Source organism: Dipodomys merriami, unplaced genomic scaffold, assembly GCF_024711535.1.
Source record: "Dipodomys merriami isolate MVZ:Mamm:240054 unplaced genomic scaffold, mDipMer1.0.p SCAF_3, whole genome shotgun sequence".
NCBI classification, from domain to species: Eukaryota; Metazoa; Chordata; class Mammalia; order Rodentia; family Heteromyidae; genus Dipodomys; species Dipodomys merriami.
Genome location: NW_027204492.1, coordinates 39,315,187 through 39,338,277, shown reverse-complemented (window position 1 = coordinate 39,338,277; position 23,091 = coordinate 39,315,187). Strand labels below are relative to the sequence as shown.

General features: G+C 35.6%; 2 protein-coding genes across 2 annotated transcripts in view; both read left to right on the top strand.

The window, feature by feature from the left end:
- Radx (RPA1 related single stranded DNA binding protein, X-linked) overlaps nucleotides 1-11,040 on the top strand; it is a 52,412-nt gene extending 41,372 nt beyond the window's left edge. The window contains exons 13-14 of the mRNA XM_070038992.1: nucleotides 1,167-1,334; nucleotides 10,786-11,040. Coding sequence (XP_069895093.1) covers nucleotides 1,167-1,334; nucleotides 10,786-10,916 — 299 coding nt within the window. The 3' untranslated portion in view covers nucleotides 10,917-11,040. The remainder of the gene's footprint in view (nucleotides 1-1,166; nucleotides 1,335-10,785) is intronic.
- Nucleotides 11,041-16,607: 5,567 nt separating this feature from the next.
- Rnf128 (ring finger protein 128) overlaps nucleotides 16,608-23,091 on the top strand; it is a 113,444-nt gene continuing 106,960 nt past the window's right edge. Inside the window, exon 1 of the mRNA XM_070039981.1 lies at nucleotides 16,608-17,222. Within this exon, the coding sequence (XP_069896082.1) occupies nucleotides 16,760-17,222 (463 nt within the window). The 5' untranslated portion in view covers nucleotides 16,608-16,759. The remainder of the gene's footprint in view (nucleotides 17,223-23,091) is intronic.

Here is a 23,091-nt window from a genome sequence, read left to right as displayed (position 1 = left end):
ATTCAAAGGTTTTACAGCATTGCTGAGAGCTGTGGGTTAGCTATGCTTTTTATGATACTGAATTACAATCCTAGGAAATTCTGATAACATGGTTATTTTACTTTATGAATCCCAAATATCAGTAAGTCTTCAAAGGCTTTAACCAGCCTTTAATTATATGTTAAATTAAAGCTATGAGATTTATTGTTATTTGCTCACAAAAAGCAAAGGACTTGTATTTCTGAATCTGTTGGCAGCTTAACAGTGACTTTATTTACCCATCACTGGCCCAGACATACTCACTACTTCAGAATCACAGGAAAGGATTTAAAAAAGAAATATTAAAGCTATTGAATCTCAATGACTAAATACACCACAAAAATGGATAATACCTGAATTTCTGGATTGGGGAACCGGGTGGAAGTCAGTTTTAAAGTTGCTTGATAAGAAATGTACTCATTATCTTGCCCATGTAGTTGTAACTCTTCTGCATGGTATTCTCACAATAAAAATGAATAAATAAATAAAGTTGTACTCTTGCTCCAGCCCCCGTCCTAGGGATAATACCTTTGGCTTATGCTGCCCGCTGTATGCCTAAAATGCTCTCCCTCTGTTTAGTTATTTATCCTAGCCAATACTGATGCACATTAAGACACGACAGCTGAAGGTCAGGACACTGGTTGTGCTCTCTTTGCCCTTTTCTCCTGCAGCCTTTAATTAGCCTTAATGGTGAATGTGGGAACCTTTTGTTGTGTATTTGAACACAGATGAGACTTAGTTACTGCCATTCTTTGCTTTACTGGAGTATGGCAGTAGGTGGACCAATAGTCCTCTCTGATCCTTCCACTCCCATCATGGCATCTGTCAGGAACATCCAAGGAAACACTGTGCATGTCTTCATTTTTTGTGACAAGGCTATCCTGTGGACAGTAAGACATTATCTATCAGTAGGGAAAACATTTTGAATTGGTTTTAGCATGGTGATAGGTTGCAATAAAGTTCCAAAAGAGACCAAGGGCATGTGTTCATAAATTGTTTGCAAATCTGAGTTCAATCTCCAGTTTGTAAACAGTTTTTCCAGGTCTGAAAATGATGGGCACATGTTATGATCAAACCAACAAACCTGGCCTTCATGATTCCATATTAACCTACTGAACTTGTAGTAATGTGTGGTTTTTCTCTAACAGGTCTGAACCATGAAATAGCAATTGATGTTGCATTCCTACCCATGTTTTGTCCAGAAGATGTTCAAACATCTCAAGTAGACACACTGTTGACCTGCATGAATTACAGCTGTGTATATCCAGTAGCAACACCTGTCAATGAACAAACGCCGAGTCCCAGAGCACTGGCAGGTAAGACAGTGTCAGTGTTCTTATCACTCAGAAAAAAAATTGTTATGTAAACAGTTGTACCCTTAAAACTTAATATAGTTTAACTAATGGCTTATATTGTTAAATGTACTTTCTCCTTTCAGCTAAGGTGAGACACTTGGTCTTTTTACATAATAATTGTCTAAAATAATAATACATACTATATAATATAGTACAGTAAAATTGTTTTCTAAATGATTCTTCAACTGCTATTCAATACTTTCCTTGGAGACAACAAGGAGTTTATATAATAGGAGTTTATATAATCCCAACAGTGAAATTCTTCAATCAAGTAATTGTTACTACTGCTACCTAATATACAAGACTTTAAGTTATTTGTATACATTTATCAAGTATCTATCCAATTAGAATCATCCTGGTCACTTTCTGTTGTCATTACTATTTCCTAAGCATATGGTAAAGATCCTAGACGTTTTCATTGAGTTTTATCATAACAGATAATTAAAGGGGCTAAGAAGCTCTTTTATTACTTCTATTATCTTGGGATTTTGTGGTGGGTCTTTCTAAGCTGATAAAATCTTGAGTGTATGTTGTTTTTGAACAACTTGTATGAACTCTACCTGACAATGAAATAATTTTCACAATAATGGTTATGCAAACTGAATGTTAGAATCCATAATTTTATTAGATGAGTTCTTTTTTCCTGTGGTCCATTTTAGAAATGAAATATTAGATGGTGTGCAGTATTACAACTCCCTAAACCTTCAGTAATCCCAAATTTCTTATTTAGTGCTGTAACGGGCCGTTTATTCCTATTATTTCATATAACACCCACTTTTCTTGTCTTTTCCTTTTTTTATTGGTGCCAGTCCTGGAAATTAAACTCAGGACCCAGGTAGCTTTTTATTCTCAAGTCCAGTGCTTCATTACTTGAGCCACAGCTCCACTTTCAGCTTTTTTTTTGGGGGGGGGGGGGAATGGTGTGCAGCATTAACTGGAGATAAGAGCCTCACAGAGGTTGTTTGTTTGTTTGTTTGTTTTGCCCAGGATGCTTTTGAACCAGGATCCTTAGATCTTAGCCTCCTGAATAGCTAGGATTACAGACATGAGCCACTAATGCCCAGCCAGTATCCACTTTTCTTACATACGGTTATATGTATATGCTGTTACTGATATAAAATATCAGGTTAGAGTTGTTAGCGCTTTGCTTGTTGCAGTACCTATGTTCTTCCAGTCATTATTACCATCCTAACATGACCAATCTGCCAAAACAGTTAGTATTTGGGCACAAAGGACAAGAATCTATAAGGGAAGAAAAGTGCAAGAGTAACCTAAAGCAAAGGAATTTGAGTGGAATACCATAGTTTTTCTTGAGGTAGCGCTAATAACAATGGTAATATCCATTTAACTTTGTGCCAGCAGTGTTCCTGGGCCTCTTACATAGGTTGCAATTAATCCTATCAATAGCATGGGTAACAGGCAGGATTTGAACTCAGAGTTGTCTGACTTCAAACCTTTCTGTACTTTTCATGATTTTCTAGGATGAAAGATATAGTTGTAAAGTTGTAAATAGTTGTAAAGTTCATTTCCAATATACTGTCCAGTGGGTATCCTTGTTACAATGGGTCATCCTTGTCCTTGGTTCATCATTTTGTTACTCCCTTTCCCCTCCCCAGATTAGACAAATGTATATATAAGATGCAGGGTATCAAAGGGAAAAAGGATGAGAAAGTACAGCAGTGAAGCTCACTGGATGTCGATGAAAGTGAACTTTATAACTTGTGGGTGGAGACAGGAGGGAGGGACTGGGAGAGATTGAGGGTACAGAAGACACTGTACCAAAGGAAATGTACTCATTACCTGACTCATATAATTGTAATCCCTCTTTATCTCACCTCTATAGACAATAAGGTAAATTAATAAAGAAATATAAAACAAAATGTTTCATAGTATAATATTGATGTCATATTTTAAACATCCTATGAATTATTTTCTTTTTGAATTCTAACAGCAATAAATGTTAATAAGTTTAAAAATTCAAATAGTATGGATAGATTCTAGGTAAAAGTAAAAGCTCCCCTCCTTGCATTCTGAAGTTAACCCACCCTACCAACTCACTTATTTACTCTCTGCAGATAACCAGTATCTTTTAATCATTTTAAGACCTTATTTCTTTTTTTATTTTTAATATGTTTTTATTGTAAAAATACTGTACAGAGGGGTTAAAGTTTCATGGGCAAAGTAATGAGTACATTTCCTATCAAGTATTATTACCTCCTCCTTTGTTTTTCCCCTACCATCCCTTCCCTCCCCCTCCACAACTACACTTCCCTCCCCACCAAGAACTTATTTCTTATATAACAGTATCTGTTATATTTCTCTCTCACACATGCAAAAATTGAATTATATAAACTGATGAGTCTATGAATAGCTGTTTCCCTCTGATACTACATCTTGGACATTTGTCATATTAGTATAGAGAAATCTACCTTATTCTTTTGAGTAACTACAAAGTATTTTCATGTGTCTATACAAAAATGTACTTAACCAGTTCCCTTCTTACAAACTTTTATATTACTCCTATTTTGCTCTATTATCAAATAATACTGTAGTGATTAAATATATACAAACTCTTTATATACTTATGTAAGTACATCTGCTAGCATACATTCCAGAAATCACTGACTCAAAACTGTGTGCTGACCAGTCACAGTAGTTCAGGCCTGAATTTCTAGCTACTGGAGAGATCAAGAAGAAAGGTACAAGGCCAACTTTGGCACAAAAAGCACCTTCTCAATCAATTACTGAGCTTGGTGGTGCACACTTGTCATCACAGCTACATGGGAGACTGAGATGAAGAGGACCAAAGTTTAAGGTCAGCCTAGACAAAAAAGTTCACAAGACACCATGTCAAAAGAAAATGCTGAGCATGGTGGTATATGCTTGTCATCCCAGCTATGGCAGAGAGCCTGAAACTGAAGGATCTCAGCCGAAACATGGAAATGGACAAAAACATAAAACCATATCTTAAAATTAACTAGGGCAAAAAAGGACTGGAAGTATGGCTTACCATTATAGTGTCTATTTAGCAAGCATGAGACATTAAACTCAAACCCCAGTACAGCTTTGCAAAAAAAAGTGTGTGTGCCTCTAGAACTTTGGCACATACTATGTAATTGTTTTCCCAAAGCAAGAGTATCATTTTATTCACAAGCTAGACATTGCTCTTAGTAATCTTTGGCAGACTACTAGACAACAGGTATCATATTTTACCTTAATTTGTATTTGTTAATTATTACTGAGCTTGAAAATCTTTACAGCTCTGTGTGTAAGTCATTGTGTGTGTGTGTGTGTGTGTGTGTGTGTGTGTGTGTGTGTCTGTCTGTCTGTCTGTCTGTCTGTCTGTCTGTCTGTCTGTCTGTCTGTGTCTGTGTCTGTGTTTGAATGTGTGTCTGTATGTTTTAGCAGTTCTGGGATTTGAAACCCTAAAAGCAGCTCTGTGCTTGCTAGGCAGATATGATACTACTTGAACAACACCCTCAGCCCATTGTGCTTAATTTTTTTAATATGTCCTCTTATTTACACCCAAGCAGGTCTGAATCTCAATTTTACTATTAATGCTTCCCACATAACTGGAATGACAGATATGCTCAATTTTTTTTTATTGTGAGAATACCGTACAGAGGAGTTAAAATTACATGGGCAAGATAACGAGTACATTTCTTATCAAGCATTGTTGCCTCCTCTTTGTTTCCCCTTGCCATCCCTTCCCATACTCTACCCCTCCCCCCATCCAATCCTCCCCCCACCCTCCACCAAAGTTGTAAAGTTCATTTTTCCACATAACGACTTGCACATCTCATTGTTGCAATGGGTCCACCTGTATCCCTAGTTAAATGATTTGTTTTTTCCCTTCCCCTCCACAAATTATACCAACCTCAAACATGGTGAAAGCATGGGTTATACCGTGGGGGAGGGAATACAAAGCAACATAGAAATCATCTTATAAATATGTTAGAAATAATTGCATGAAAGGAAAAAAAAACAAAAAAAGACATTTGAATACTTATCTTGGGGTTCATTCCCCTAACATCAACTTATCTGATCTTTTCTGCTTGACTCAGACATATACTAGTTATTGAAAATAAGGGAAACCATGGGACCTATGTTTCCTTGGGCCTGGCTTACTTCACTTAATATAATTTTTTCCAAGTCTTTCCTATGCTCAAATTTTATTACTTGAAATAGGATCTCTCACTAATTTTTTTCAGGTTAGCTTTTAACTACAGTATTCCCAGTCTCTGCCTCCCAAATAACTAAGATTAGTTATGAGCCTCTATATCTGACCTAACTACTCACAGTTATTTATATTTCTGTGAATTTTCTAGAAGTTTATTTAAAATTAACCCTTTATGATATGTTACAAATATTTTCACCAAGATTATCCTTTATTCAATGGGAGGTTTGCTTTGATATGCTGTCATTTTGTTTTTATGTGCTCAGATATATCATTTTTTTCATTTTGTGACTGCTCATTCTTTGTTATACTCAAAAAGGAATAAGGTTTTCTTCACTATTTCTACTTTCATTATTTTTACTCACATGTTTATTGTTACCAAATGTATCTAACAAAATTTATCATTGTAATATTTGTATCTGGCTTATTCACTAATGACAGGGTTCACTTATGTTGCAATAGATATCAAGATTTCATTAGTTTTATACCTGAATGATATTCCATTGCAGTATATAATGCATTTTGTTTATCCATTCATTTTAATTCTTAATGAGAATTTGGCTTGATTTCTATTTGTTTATTTACTTTGCAGTACCGGAAATTGAACTCAGAGCTTTCTGTTTGCTAAGAAGGCACTCTGCACTTGAGCCATATGCCCAGTCCTTTTGCTTTTGCTTTGTTACTTAGATTCTTGCACTTTTGCTTAGGCTGGCCTTTGGTAGTGATCCTTCTACTTCCACCTCCTGAGTTGCTGGAATTACAGATGTGACCACTGCACCTGCCCTGGTTTTTTGTTATTATTTTGGTGTTTATTTTTAAGTGGTATTGGATTGAATTTAGAGACTAGTGTTTCCTAAGCAAGCATTCTACCCCTTGGTATACACCCCTCAGCCCTTTTTTGCTTTCATCATTTTGATAAAAAAATTTTTGCTTTTTCACCCACACCAGCCTTAGAGTAAGATCCTTCTATATCTGCCTCTGGCAAGCCTTGGGTTACAAGCATTTACCACGATGTCCTGCCTTTGTTTCAACATTTTGGTTCTTGTACATAATTCTTTTATGAACATTTGTTTACAAGTACCTGAGTTCCAGCTTTCTATTCTTTTGGAACTATCTTAAAGGGGAACATGGGAATCTCAGGCTTAATGGTTTTGAGATGCTGCCATGCTGTTGATCTGCATTATTTTACATCTCCACCGGCAATACTACCAGTACCAATACTAGTTAAGTTCTTTCATTTTGAATTGAATAACACCCCTTTTAATGATGGGTGTGAGGTGGTATGGCATTGTGTTTTTCTTTTGTATTTCCTAGTTACTATTGATGGGGAGTACCTTCTCATATGCTTATTGTTCATTTGTACATCTTCTTAGAAAAAGATTCAAGTCCTTTGTGCATATTTTAAAATTTAGGGGGACCAGATATTATTGTGATGTCTTCATTTTTATATCTTTTACACCATTTGAAATGCTAGCCTTCTCCATATGATTAGCCATTTATCCCAGATAGCTTATTGAATAATGCTTACAAATAGGAAGCCCTTCATTATCATCTTTAATTATAATACATAAGGATATGCATTTCCTTTTCCACTTTGAAAGGATACGAAGACATAATATAAAATGTATTACATTACTATATCGCTGATAAATATTTTTAAAGTATAGCATAATATAGAAGAATTTTCACACATTTAGGAAAACAATTTTATTCTCTAGGTAATCAGGGTTTCCCATATTGCTATCAGAGACAGGATTATTACCACCCCATATGACAAGATACGTTTGACTATGCTATAGTTAAAAAGCAACTCTGAAGTCAGAGTGACTTAAACTCAGAAGTTTATTTCTTGCTAAAGTGTGTCAGAGTCAGCAGCTCTCTTTCTGGGATTGCATGGTACATCCCTCTGCAATGCAATGCAATTTGCATCCTGCCCCAGCAGGAGCAAATAGCTTCTAAGATTGCAAAGCAGCAGAATGAAGAGATGAAGAAGATATAAGTTTTCAATGACCTTGGACCGAGAGTGCCATATCACTCCCACTTATATTCTCATTTGACAGAATTCAGTTACATGGCACCAATCCAGCTACAAGGAGACCAAGATAATTTTTCTTCCTCTGTGACCAAGAATAGGAAACAGAACAGAGTCCTCTTCGTGTTTTGTGTGTGTGTGTGTGTGTGTGTGTGTGTGTGTGTGTGTGTGTGTGTGTGTGTGTGTGTGTGTGTGTGTGTGTGTGTGTGTGTAATTTTATATATAAAAAAGAGGACTCTGGGGCCCTAATTTTTATATATATAATATATAAGTATATATATAAATATATATAATCGTTACTGTAAAAGTGATAAGTATATATAAATATATATAGTCATTACTGTAAAAGTGATATGCAGAGGGGTTACAGTTACATGTCAGGTAATGAGTACATTTCTTTTTTAATACTGTCACCCCTTCCTTCACTTTGTTATATTTACTTTATACTTTGTGTGTGTGGTTAATTGGAGATGGAGTCTGGTGAACTTTTCTGCCTAGGCTGACTGAACCACAGTCCTCAAATCCCATCTTCTTGAGTAGGTAGGATTATAGGTGGAAGCCTTTAGGTGGCCTGCTGTTGATGTTCCTAAAAGCAAACAATTCTTGAAATTCTAGCAATTTAAAGTAAAATGTACAAAAGCTCATTTTATAGGGAAAATGAGTAGCCCTTTATAAAGACACTGGTGGTAGAAATAATACTCTAATTTCATTAAGTAAAATATGTCAAGTAAAAGTGATCACTGCTAATATTTGTGTATGGCTTGTTATCAGTTAGCCACTATTCTAGAGATCCATATATATTTAATCCTCAAAACACTGTATGAAGGAGGCATTCGATAAATTGAGATTTACAGAGCTTATCATTTGCTCAAAGTAGTATATAAATCACAGTCACATGAAATGAAGACTTAGATTTTATGTTGTGGTATGTAAAACGTTATTTGTAAAAGTCAGTATGATAACAATTACAGTATTTTGTTTGTTGCTAATTTTGAAGATCTTTAAATCTTTCTAAAATATATGGATTAAAGTATACTCCATTCAAGGCAGAAGAAAACTAGATAGTTTCAGCATTCATTCTAATATTCTTTTGGTTTTATTGTACTTGTACAATTTTAAATCATTCATTTGATTTGTCTAGTGTATGTAGCAGGGGAGAATTTACTGTGAAGCTAATAAAACAAGCTTCCGTAGGAAGCTTTTGTTTTCATAAAAGGCTTCTAATTAGCATATCCTTCAGGCACCATAGAACCTAGCTCTCCTTCTAGACTTTGACACCTCATACTATCTAGATTAGAACCGTATGACTTTGCTTGTTACTTAATAACCTCTAAGTGCTTTCATTTTTCTCATATTTAGAATAGTGTTTTTCATGAGTAGTAACTGAAATCTGTGGTCAATTAGCTTAGTAGTTAGCTAATGTTGTCTAGTATTTTGACAGTAGCTAATGTTGTCTAGTATTTTGACAGTGTTTCATTAAACATAGGTAGCCAAGAAAATGAAGAAAGCAAAGAAAATTTGAAGGTTAGACCTTCATCAGAGCACATTTTCAACACTTAGTCTTGCTATTTATAACTCTGCCTTAGCCTTCACTTCCTGCTTACTCAGACCCTGATGGTCAGCCAGTGGTGAATGATCAGAGTTTTCTCAGGCCTCTCTAAGCACATAGCAATCCCTGGGTGTATACATATGGCCATCTGTGTGTGTGTGTGTGTGTGTGTCAGTGTCTGTCTGTCTGTCTGTCTGTGTGTGTCTGTGTGTCTGTGTGTGTCTGTGTGTCTGTGTCTGTGTCTGTGTCTGTGTGTGTGCACGCGCGCCTGGTCTTGGGCCTTGAAGTGAGGACCTTAGCACTGTCCTTGAGCTTCTTTTGCTAAAGGCTAACAGTCTACCATTGGAGCCACAGCTCTACTTCCAGGTTTTTGGTAGCTTATTGCCTGGGCTGGCTTCGAACCATGATCATCAGATCTCAGCCTCTTGAGTAGCTGTGTTTACAGGCATGAGCCACAGGTGCCTGGCCTTACATATGTCTATCTTGATTCCCAAATGTACACAGGAGCTTTTTAAAGCCATTGTTCCCTTATATATCTCTTTTCCTAGCCTCTTCCTGCCCTGGACTTTCAGTTTATTAATTTCTTAACCTAAAATTCTATCCTATTCAACTTCTCTGGCCAATATACTTTCAATAAAAGCCATTTGAGGAAGAGGCACCCCAGATGTGAGAATGCGCTGAATTGCTTAAAGCAAAAGCAAGCCTTTGCAACTGTCCTCAAGGGAGCTATCAGACAAATCCTCACATCCAACCACATCTGTATTTGCTACCTTTACTACAAGCAACCTCCACCAGGATTATAAACTGCCAGTTATCTAAGGGGTAAAGGTAGGTAGATAGGCAATTTAAAACACCATGACACTTTCTCAACAAGGCAGAAATTTCTTCCTTTATTAGTCTTTGCCCTGATTGTTGTAAGTCTTTCTCTGTATTCTAGAATTTGACAAATGTTGATTCTGAGAGTTTTGACAGCTTATAAAATGTGCTTTGTGAAGTGACAGAGAGCCCTGGAATTCTCTGCTCAGCTTTGATAAGTGATATCATTCACTAGATCCATTTTCATAAAGTTTTGTCAGAGTAAGCTCTTAGTTGATAAAGCCAATTCAAAGGAAATAAACTTTAGAAGAACTTCAATTACTTGCACATACATCTCTATGCATACACATACATGTGTACATACAGATAATTAACATAATGTGAAGGTAGATCTACATTGTTTTGCTTTTTGACTTAGAGATTTTGCAAAAAAAAAAATGATAATTGATTTTCACAATGGGAACACTTACCTTTGCATTTTTTGATATATAATAAGTTGTTCAGTTGAATCCTTATACATGACCTCAAAAATACATAGGTGTATGTATTTATATTGCTTCACCAAAAGCAAAAGGTAAAAAAGGGTAAAAAAAAACATAAATGTATTTGGAATACCATGTCTTAACACTATTGGTGGCATGTGGGTAAGATGATGACCTTTATCTGGAGAAGTGATTATATAGTACATTTGATCAATGCATATGGCAAATTGAAGAGAAGGACAAGATTTAGGGCATCGTTATTATTGTAAGAAAAAAATCATCAGATTATGTAATTCTAACTCCAACTAAATATTTAACTATTTTACAATACTTACCATCTTTTTTTTCACTTTTAGGTGATATTATAAAAGCAGCAGCTGAATTGGATAGAGTCCACATCATTGGTATCTTAGATATCTGTAATTTGGGTAACAATAAAGTAGAAGTCTGTTTGCAGAAAATTTATTCTCCAAAAAATATGCCTTAAAAAGTGACAAATGATAGTATTACAAAGTATACATATTTTTGTTGATAGTTTCAGCATTATATAAGTTCTAAAGGGAACTCGCTGGTTTTATGTGTTCATCCCATATTTGGGTCAAAATAATTTATATTGGATTCATTACTGAAAAAGTCATCAAAATAATTTTTGAGCCAAAAGTTGACTTCTACAAAATTACTATCTTGACTTGCAGTAATTTATGTTCAATGTTACTTTTGTGAGGTGACTTGTTCTAAAATCTCAGTATAAGTTACCCCAACTTACAAGAGATTTTATAGATATTTTGGATCCTTACAATTTGAATCACATATAATTGCAAATTTTGAATTAACAGTTTGAAAATTAAATTCTTATTCCTCTAAAGTGGCCAACCTGCATTTCCTACCACCAAAATAGATTCCACTATTTCCAAAAACACATGTGAACTATAATGGTCCCTGCCCCATCTTGAAATTTATTCAGTTGTAAAGTGTCTTAACATTTTTCCACTCTGTATTGTTATTTAATATACTTTGAATTTCTAAATATTTTGATGAGTGTGTGATGTTAAATCCAGAGGCCACAGTATGTCAATACTTTCTGTACTCGTTTGTAGTTTTTGGCATATGTAATATTGGTTAAGACAGTGAATTTTTATCTAATATTAATATCACAAGTGGTCATATTGAAAGTGGAAAAACAGTATCTAATGGAACTTATTTCAATCTTGTTTTTTGTTTCTTAAGTGTAAATGCCCCCTTTGCTTGCATCTCCTGTGGTTGACATCTATGTGGTTTGTTAGATGAGCGAAAACAACAACCAATTTTAGTTTTTCTGAATGTGGTTAAGCTACTAAACTTATGGGCATTCCTTGTATAGCCCTGTAATTCATCACTTCATATTCTATACACTTTGATGTACACAGCAGCCTCTGAACTCCAAAGCATACTGAAGTTTTTCTATAAACTTGTAGAATCTTTTATTCTTTGGAACTGTTTACGTGTTAAATTTGTGAACCTTTCTTGTATTGCTATTTAAGTGTATTAATAAAGTTAATATGTAATAATGTTTTTGGTCTCATTTTGAATGCATCAAATTGTCTCTTCCATTTTGAGGTGCCGTTCTATATATAGTTTGTTGATCCAAGATGACTTTTCCATGTGAGTTTGAAGACATTTGTTTATTGAATGGAATGGAATGTAGGCGTATGTGAAGCTATTCACACACACACACACACACACACACACACACACACACACACACACACACACACACACATTTCTTGCTTCCTACTCAACACCTGAGCTGCAATCACAGCCACTGCATCCAGCTTCCCTGTATTGAGACTGAGACAGATCTTTTTGCCTGGACTAGCCTGGACAATCTTCCCTAGCTCATCCTCTCAAGTAGGTAGAATTACAGGTGTGAGCCATTGATGCTCAGACATAGTAGGGACTTTAATTTGTATATTTAGAGCACAGGGGAGATACTTAGTGATTTGTGTCCTGATTCCATTCATATTTTACAATGATCACTGTTGGAGAGTAAATTATAAAGATTTTGTCAGGGACTGCTAGTTTCCCCAATGCCTATTCTCTTCAGCAGTAATATATTTCTCAGTTTTTTAGTTGGACACATTGCTGTCTAGAATAAATACTTTCTCTTGCTTCATTTGTATCTAGGTATGACATAATAACAAAGTTCTGCTAATGAGAGTAAGCATATGTGATATGTACAAAAGCAGTTTTGGAACCATTCCCGCAGAAATTAGGAGAGAATGTACCTTTCTTCTTCCTTCTGCTTTCTACTAGCTCCATTGTGCATATTGTGCTTAGATGCCTTAGGTTACACAGAGAAAAGAAACACCCTAGGCATGGTAGAGCCATCAGCTAGTAGGAGCTTAAATCTCTGTTCATATGGAACTGCCTTACTAGCTTGGTATTTTTACTCTATTTTGGCTTTATGAAAAACTAAACTTATGTGTTATTAAAGCCACTGTTATTTTGTCTTTGAACAGAAGTTAAAGATATCCTACTCATGCAAAAAGCAAATCTGAAAACAATGATACCAACTAGGTGACAACACTAAGAGAGGTAGATCTATTCAACAAAAATTTTGAAGGTAATGTTAAAATTCATAATTTTTATTCAGTCAAAGCACTGATTTAAGTGTAGCAAATACCTTTATTCATATACTGGATATCAAGCTTAAGTAATCAAAAAATGTAGATTCATATGTACATATAAAGTACTTCAACCATATTCATCCTCTTCATTGGCCCTCCTCCCTCCTACTGATATCTGCCCTCCCACAGAGCCTGTTTTCCTACCATCTTTTCCCTTTTTTTATTGTACATTAATTGTTCAAAGGAGTTTTCACCATTATGTGTTTCACATGTGTATATGTATAATAATTTTTCAAACTAACCTTCTCTATTTTTTTATCTTTCCCAGTTCCTTCTTCTCTCAATTATACAACAGCTTCTGATTAGGTTCTATTTGCCATGCATACATAGTGCATTCCAATGTCATTCATTTCCATCATGTTCTTTCCCTATCCCTCTTCAACTTATTCCCCAAGCAGTCCCAAATTTACAGTCATTTAATATTTATGTATATATATATGGATCGTTTTATGTCTAGATTACACAAATGAGCAAAAACATGCCATATTTCACTTTGTATACATATATGGAAATGTCATAATGAAACCCATCCCATATAAATAATACATGCAAATTTTAAAATATCTAGTAATATTAAATGTTTGAAACTACTATATATGAGTGGCTTTCAAACTTGGTTATATATTGGTCTTTCCAGGAAATGTTTTAAAATACTATGCTTGAAACTTGACCCTGAGTTTCTAATGGTGGTATAACCTGGGCATCTGGATATTTAAAAGCTCCCAGAATGATTCTAATGTAGACATGTTTGAAAACCATCGGTATATAGTACTGTTTCAAATTGTTTTAAACATTTGCTAGGCTTATTTTCTTAGCACTCAAGTTTCACACAATTCTTTGCACTTAACTTCTATTAGGTGCTACGATTTCATGGGCACTTGATTTAGCTTCTTCGTGAATTGTGCTGATGGAGAAGAAAATTAAAAATGGATAATTGCTAAGCAAGTTTCATAGAGTTTTATATCAGACAGATCTTATGGTAAACTCCTAATCCAACCTCTTTGTTTACAAATGAAGAAAAAGGCCTGGAGAGGTTTTTGTTTTCATAAAGATAGGATACTAATTGTTGCAGAGTAGGTATATCTAAGAACTTTTGGTTTGGAAGGTAAATATAAGTATATATAAATATTCAGGCTACCACCTGAAGTACAAATAAATACCAAGCCTCCATAGGCTAGAAGCTGAAGGATGAGGTCCAAACAAATGATAGCAACAAACTCTCAAAAGCAGAAATTGTTCCAGTTATTGTCTTACCTAACAAGGTATATGTTCTGAAGTTCTTAAGTTTGACAGTGTGTAATTTACCTGGAGAGCTTATTTAAAGTGAGAATTCCTAGGTTTTCCTCAGATTCTGACTGAGCATGATGAGAGAGAAACCCAGAAATCTTGTTTTTAATACTTCCAAGGGATCTAAAGTAGATGCCCCACAAACAAAACTGTAAAAACATCTAATGAGCAATCAGCAAATTACCTTAAAAGTTAAAATGAAAATTGTGTGGGCAGGTGGGTGTTCAATATTTTAAGACTAATTTTACTCAACTGCAAAGTTTTTTAAAAAGCCATTTACAATTGTCCTTGAAAGTTCAATCTGAAAAACCATAAAAGGAAACCATTAAAGCACTTGTATATGAGTTATATGATACTGTTTACCATATACAGTCATGCACTTCACCCTCCAGAGAAGTTTGCCCTAACAGCTCAGCAAAGTTCTCTTTTGTATGCCAATGCAACACAAAATGGTATGGGAAAGTTGTCCAGGCACATAATGAGGTGACTTGTCAAGGAATATTATGTGAATATTTAAAACAAATGCTTTGAAGTTCAAAAACTCCAACTTCTATTGGCTTTAGCTAATTTCTCACTGATGTATTTTAAAACTGTTCCACAGCAAGTTATTTCTTTAGGAGTAATGTAATAACTGATAGAAAAGACTAAATCAAATTTCTGGGACTTCATTTGTAATTAGAATGGGATGTTGAATTTATCGTATATGACTGCCCATTAGCAATGAACAAACTTATTTTTTATATTTATGAGTAACAACATAATTGTTTTCAATCACATAATTTCATTTGTCTTTTTAATACATCAAAATGATGGTGCTCATAGCAAAAAGGTAAACTGTGTGTTTACTCATAAACACACTATAAACTAATACATAAGGCCTTGAAACTTTTCAGTTTGGTTATAGAAATTATTAAATGATGACCATATATAAGGTGCTACTAATACTAGATATCGTGAAAGTATACAGAGGTGAGTAGTTGGTTGCCTTATGATATGATAGAAAGGTTTTTATTTATATTACAATCGTATGTGTAATATAAATATATGTGTCTTATGTCTGGTTCCTAGAACTTTTCTCTTCTGTTGGGTGGTATTAACTGTTGTTTCCAAATCTATAGACTTCATTGAAAGGCTATTATTTCAGATACCTAAGATTAGACAGTAAGGGAAAAAAGCAACTGTACCGATCGTTTATTTACATGAGCATTGTCTCCAATATTCCTATTTTCTTTTGTCCCATCCATTTCACTCCAATAATCTTCCTGATTCCAGAATACTTGCCTTGGACTTTGGACTATCATTATGCTTGTTTTCCTTTTGACCTAGAGACTTTCTACTTTTCTGATAGCTTGATGCCTGTTTGTCTAGATTGCTAACTCTTAGTCCAATGAGACTCTTGATATCTGTTTGTCTTATTGTCTGTTTGTCTATTCCTTCTGCAGCCCTTAGCACACATTGTAATCTCATCCCAGCAATTGCTCAAACCAGTTGACCCTCTAGAAATATAGGTCCAACAGCTACTAATGTTCACTGCACTCCTGTTTTCAAACAAAGATTAAAATGAAGAGGACAAGGAAATAAATGTGTATATATTTAGAAGAACTAAAGTTGAACTTCAAATGTTAAAAATTAAACCTGAGAATTCTTTTATAGAGTATAATATATGTGTAGGGCAGGGAAGTTGATTGAGGGAATGAAACAATTCATAGGTATCAATCAGTAAATATTTGAGTACCTACCATGGGCAAGGCACCGTATACTTAAAGATCTGTAACCACTGAAGCATGTTTACCTCCTAATGAATAAACAAGGTAGCAAAGGTTATTCTCTGGGGAAGTTGCTACGAAAAAAAAAATTCACAAAGAAATTAGAGAAAAAAATAGGCATCAAAATCTTTCCTACTAATGGCATAGCAAATAAAATTATAGATTTTAACTTACTCCCAGCTGAATGGGTTGATAGCATATTTCAGCAGAGCTTGGAAAACCAGTTTAGTCTTCTAGATTTTCTGAGAGGTGACTTTCAGCCTTGTCACGTGGGATTCCCAAGAGTCCAGTTCCTCATTCCAGTCCACTCCATGTTTATGAAAGTGCATTAGCTGGAACAATAAAAAGGAGGAAAAAAATTCACTGCAGGAAGTTACCCAAATTCTAATACGTTCACATGTAGAATAAAGTTGATGGTTTTATTACTAAGCTAGTCCAGTTAAAGGTTATATATGTGTATACAGTTGGAGGAGGGACCAGCAAAGGCTAATGTAGATAACTAAAGTGAAAAAGAGCTGAGGTATTCAGAGCTTACGTTGCTAGATGTGGGATCAGTTACCTGCCAGCAACTGAAATTTCAAACTTCTGTTTAGCAGGGACATGAGTGGACAATGGTGACTGATAGTTGGAAATATCAGCAGATATCTTACAGTTTGTGCTTAAATGAACGAGCAATGAACAAGAAGAACAAATACAGTGTTTTCCAGCTCCTTGTCATTTTTATCTTTTTACTCAAAAGTACGGCATCTTTTTCGGCCTTTGTGACTGTGACTTATTATAATGAAACCAGCAACTCTACCAAAACAGATACATGTGAATGTGGTGTTTATGGATTAGCCTCGCCAGTGATTAATGCTCGTGGAGTAGTGGCAATCCCTAAGAACAGTAACTACCAAGCTTGTGACTACAATACTGAGTTTACCACTGGTAAGAAGCCCTGGATTGCACTGATAGAGGGAGGTAATTGTTCCTATTTTAAAAAAATTCAAACAGCGGCTCGAAGAAATGCTGATGCTGTTGTGATTTACAGTGCTCCAGAGCCTGGCAACCAAACAACAGAGATAACAAATTTTGGTAAGTAATAATTGATTCCCAAAGAGAGCGTTTTCATTTAGCTTAATAGGCATTCCCAGCTTGGATTACTCTAGGATCTGGCAATGAAGTTATACAAACAATTTTATTTTAAATTTCCTGCCTGGAACAACTTGGACTTACTTTATTCAATATTTTTAATTAGTTTGTCCTAAGGATATTAGCAATTCATGAAATGATTTTTATATACTTTCCAGTATCCTTAGCTTTATTAGTTTTGTTGTTGTTGTTTAGCATGCACTATATAATTGATTCTTAATAAGCTGGGCCTTTACCTGTAAATGTTAAAACTAAATTGTAATTTTATTATATGTATTTTCCGACTGGATTTTCTCCTGCAAAAAGGAATATATACTTCACATACTTGAATATATATGAAGCTGAAAGACTTATGATCAAGCAATAGCATATTTAAGTGTAAAATGTTGTAAGAATGATAATTTGACTCTATATATGTAAGGGTTGATTCTGTTCAAGAGATTAATACATATACATAAAACTTTTGTAAAATATTTTATTAAGAAGGGTATGAGACTGAGAAAGGCAAAATCATAGTTCAACAAAATAAACACCATGAAACAGGTACTTGAAAGTGGTGGGTGTGGTCATGGTGTGGAGTGGGGTAAGGAGAGGGGAGTAAGTGAATGAAGAGAAGGATGGGAAGAATGCAGTCAAATAAATGCATATCCTACAAAATTTAAGAGAACTGAGGGAAGGAGTGGCTTGAGAAGGATGGTGAGAATGTTGAAAGGAGTGACAAATTATATTCATAAACTGGTTTGTTAAATGGCAACTTCAGCCGGGCACCGGTGGCCCACACCTATAATCCTACTCAGGAGGCTGAGATCTGAGGATGGCGGTTCAAAGACAGCCCAGGCAGGAAAGTCTGTGAGACTCTTATCTCCAATAAACCACTCAAAAACCAGAAGTGGCGCTGTGGCCCAAGTGGTAGAGCACTGGCCTTGAGCTGAAGAGCACAGGGACAACACCCCAGCCCATAGTTCAAGCCCCACAACCAACCAAAAGAAAAAAAAAGTTTACTAATAACATATTAAATAAACAGAATCAATGAATTAATTAACTTTTAAAAGAAATTTACTTCTAGGAATTAGTTTTTCTATTTTGTAAAAATGCCACTAACAACTACACCAGTGAAGAAGTAGTCTTCTAATCCAAATTTGCTACACTATTGTTTACTCAGATTTTTAGCCAATGGATGAAAAATTAATCATTTCAAACAAAGAAAGATTTGCTAGTAAATAAATACAAGATTTTGGTAATTGGTATCATCACCACAAAATTTGTCCCCTGTAAGAAAATGAATGCAGGTCAAATTAAACTGACTTCAGAATTGTAAAACTGAGAAACTAAAATTTGTGTTAAGAATAGTAGAGTGCGGGGCTGAGAAGGTGGCTCAGTGGTAGAGCGCTTGCCTTGCATGCCTGAGGCCTTGGGTTCGATTCCTCAGCACCACATAAGCAAAAAGAAAAAAAGCCAGAAGTGGCACTGTGGCTCAAGTGGTAGAGCGCTAGCCTTGAGCTGAAGAGCTGAGGGACAGTGCCCAGGCCCAGAGTTCAGGTCCCATGACCGGACCAAAAAGAAAAGAAAAAAAAAGAATAGTAGAGTGCTCATTCCAGTTTATATACCTGTGATGTAGAAGTTCACTATGAATGTTTGGAAAACAAGCTTCTCTGGTTATCAAAAATCCAAATAAGATAGTCTTTGTGATTAAAGCATAACACACATACCAAAATGCTACTATCTACCATAGACATGAGACAGAGCTTCGGCATTAACATGTTTTGTTTTGTTTTGTTTTAAACATTCCCTGAATATTCATATTTTTAAGTGACTTATTTTTAGAAAGAAGGCCATGCAGTTTTCATTAGAAAACTGGGAAATAAACCTCTTCTAAGAAAGCTATTTCCATTGTATTGAAACTTAGGAAGACTGAGTACTCTAGGTTTCCTTTGGCATGCAGGCCATGTTAGTCATTCTTGTTATTTTGAAAGCAAACATAGTATCAAAATAAATAGTAGACCTGTTTTCAAAAACTTCTTTTGCTGCAATGGATCCACCTGCAACAATGAGATGTACAAGTCGTTATGTGGAAAAACGAACTTTACAGCTTTGGTTGGGGGGGAGGATTGGATAGGGGGGTGGAGGATGGGAAGGGATGGGAAGGGGAAACAAAGGAGGAGGCCACAATGCTTGATAAGAAATGTACTCATTATCTTGCCCATGTAATTGTAACCTCTCTGTACAGTATTTTCAAAATAAAAAAATAAAAAATAAACAATAAAAAAATAAAAACTTCTTTTGCAACCTGAAGTAGGGACCAATGTAGTTACCCCACTGCTGAATTGAAGACACTTGCCAAAGGTCACTCCCTGTAAATCCCTCCAAAAGATATGTGAACTATCATTTGAATATGGATCTGAAAAGAGGGTCTTTTTGGTTGTTATTTCTGTTTTTGTCTGTCATAAGGCTTGAACTCAGGGTCTGGGTACTGTTCCTGAGCTTTTTTGCTTATGGCTAGCACTCTACACTATGAGCCACAGCTCCACTTCTGGTTTTGTGGTCGTTGATTAGAGATAAGAGTCTTACAGACTTTCCTGCCCTGACTTTCTTTGAACCATGATCCTCAGATCTAAGCCTCCTATGTATCTAGGATTAGAGGCATGAGCCACTGGGGCCCAGCTTCTGGAAAAATATTTTAATAGGAAGCATACTTAACATTAAATACATACCTCCAATATAATGGAAGCCAAATGACTAAAAGCATTTTTTAAGCTACAGCATTGCCCCCACTTAAAAATAAGTACACATCTGTAAACTGAGCTACTTAGGAGACTAAGACAGGAAGATGGCAAGTTTGAGGCCAGCATGGGCAACATTATGGGACACTTCTTATCTCAAAAGAAAATAAATAATCCAACTGAAGAAGATGTCCAGGCATGTAGTGCAGACCACCACTCGGGATACTGGGGCAGGAGGATCATAAGGCCAAGCTGCATTATACAATAAGACCCTTGATATTGTATTTGAACACGGAATGATCTCAACTCCAAAGAATAAAAATTGTAATTAGTTTTTCAGTTATTATGTCTGTTAACTAGGAAGTAGTATATCATTGCAATTCTTCCTTATCAAAAATATTTGTTACATAAAACATATTCAGTGACACAGTTCACAAAGTGGAGCATATATAGCTTTGAAAACAATATAATCATCCTCTATGTCATAAAAAACTGAGTAATTACTTTATAACATAACCAAAATTGGCCTTATTCTTTTTATGATTGTGTGTGTGTGTGTGTGTGTGTGTGTGTGTGTGTGTGTGCCACTCTGGGACTTGAACTCAGGACCCGTGGGTTATCTCTAAGCTTTTGTGCTCAAGCCTAGTGCCCTACCACTTGAGCCACAGTTCCACTTCTGACTTTTGAGTGGTTAGTTGGAGATAAGATCCATAGACTTTCCTATCCATGCTGGCTTTGAACCATGATTCTCAGACATCAGCCTCCTGAATAGCAAGCATAAGTCACTAACACCTGGATATCATGATTGTTTTGTTTCAATACAAAAGTTGGAGACAGCAATTCAGCCTACTACCAAAGCTCATGACTTCACCTTTCATCGGTTCATATTTTTTCACCCCTCTAAACTGTCTTGTTAGGATAGTAGAGTCTACTCCACTCTTCTCTGGCCCCCCTCCCTCTTCATTACATCTGCTATTTCCCATGCTAAGTCATACTAGCCCTTCGACAGTGATAAGTCTCCTTACTTCTTACAATGGTCAATGCCCTTCAGCCAAAGACAGAAACACCTGTAGTTTAAAATGTTGAGTCTATTGCTTGTTGAATCAAAGAGAGAATTCCCACCATAGGCAACCTTGGACCATCTTAGTCAGATTGGCTTTGCATAAGGTATTTGGAGGAAGCTTTAAAGGAACTGCCTGCCCACCAAACATCTTACTTTTATTCATATTAAGGGGTTTCCCAGGATGTGGACACTTGTATTCTAAAACCAGGAAATTCCCAGGTAAACAGACAAGGTAGATCCCCTAGTAGGCTTTGTTCCACATTTGGATGCTGTCAGGAAGTTGGAGAAATTCTGATTATTTCTAAATAAATTATTTTATGTAAGAGAGGAAGACTATCAGAAGGCTAATGATACAATGGATAAAGAATCAATAGTCATATGATCTAGGATAGAGACTATTTGGTCCTTCTTGTGACTTACACACTGTTCCTATTTTATCTGGGTTAAGACATGATTATAGAGTACACTGCTTATGTTTTGATCCATCATGATCACAGAATGACCTTCTTGATGTGTCATGAGATGGTTTATGTTCAACAAGAGTACACCAAGGCCCAGCTAATCGTGCCAAACTAGATTCTAGATATCAAGGACCACTTGTTTCTTTCCACTTTGCTCACATCCTTATTGATATGCAAATCCATTCACTCCTCCAAAGTCTTTGTACCTTTCTGTCCTTCTCCTCTCCGGTAGGCTGCCTCCCATTGTCCCAACAAGCCTAAGATATGTTTCTGCACACTTTGATACTAATGGATTTATCTATACCTATGTACAGAATGTCCTTACTTCTTTTCCAGTGCAATTATGGCCTCCCTTCTAGCAATGTTCCTTTTCTGAAGGGGACAATTTCATTCTGAGGAGAGCTTGCATTAAAGAGATATAGTTACTTATAAATAAACCTTTATTTCAAAGTTTCCCAATTTGTTGTGGACTTTGATTTGGAATCTTGTTGTATTAAAATGGAAGCAAATGTTTACCTAACCCTTGAGTGAGTATACAACTTCTGAACAATGCTTTCCAAATCTTTCAGAGACTGCTATTCAGTTCTATCCCAAATGTGAAAGAACAGTCAAGTCCCCTGAGATATCTAAGGAAGAAATTCAGAACATTTAAGCGCTGGCTTGGTGAACAGAGAGTTTGTGAAAGTTAAAAATGCTATTTAAAGGTTTTTTAAAAAATAAAGGTAAATTCAGAGGGGAAACGGAAAAACATACAGCGGGACCTATCAGCTGTACTCGACATTGATCAAAATGAACTAAGCAACTCAAAGGCAGGGATGGGAGGGAGTGAATGAGCGGGAAAGAGGGAACAGCTGACACAAAGCAAAAGGAAACGTAGATACCACCCAATATGGAAGAAAGAACTGTACTGTCAAAGCTCATAGAACTCATAAACTTTATAGACCACAATAAAAACAATTTGCCCCATGAAGGTTAGAATGTGTTCATGACTTTAACTAAATATCACTATCCCACAACACTGTGAAATTTGTGAAATTTATGTAATCAATCACAATAAAAAAGCAAAAAATAAAGGTCAGTTGTCTTACAAAATGCTTACATTTGAATGTAGTTTATGCCAGCAAGGTCAATAATCTGGGAATAATAACATTGGGAAATGCTTACTTTTTATCTTTTTGACTGTAGATTACAAGGTGAGGTCTACAGCATTTCAGAGCCTCCAAATGCTCAGTAATTCCATAGCAACTAAGTGAATAGAAGGGAAGGGTTTAATCATAAGGGCGTACTCACATGCTAAATACAAATCATTTTGGGAGGGAATAAAAGGGGAAAATAAACCATACTATATATAAATGAAATGAGAGGATAATAAAATGTCTTCAGTAAGACTTGGATTCAGAAATCTATATTATATACAGAGAGTTTAATACAAACTGATTAATACACTGTAAATGAATCTCATATCTGTCTAGCTCTGTGACCTATAAAGACATCAACCTTGGGAAGACCTAAAATTTCAATATATACACAGTACATACAAGATTGTATGTGTGTGATCAATATGAAAA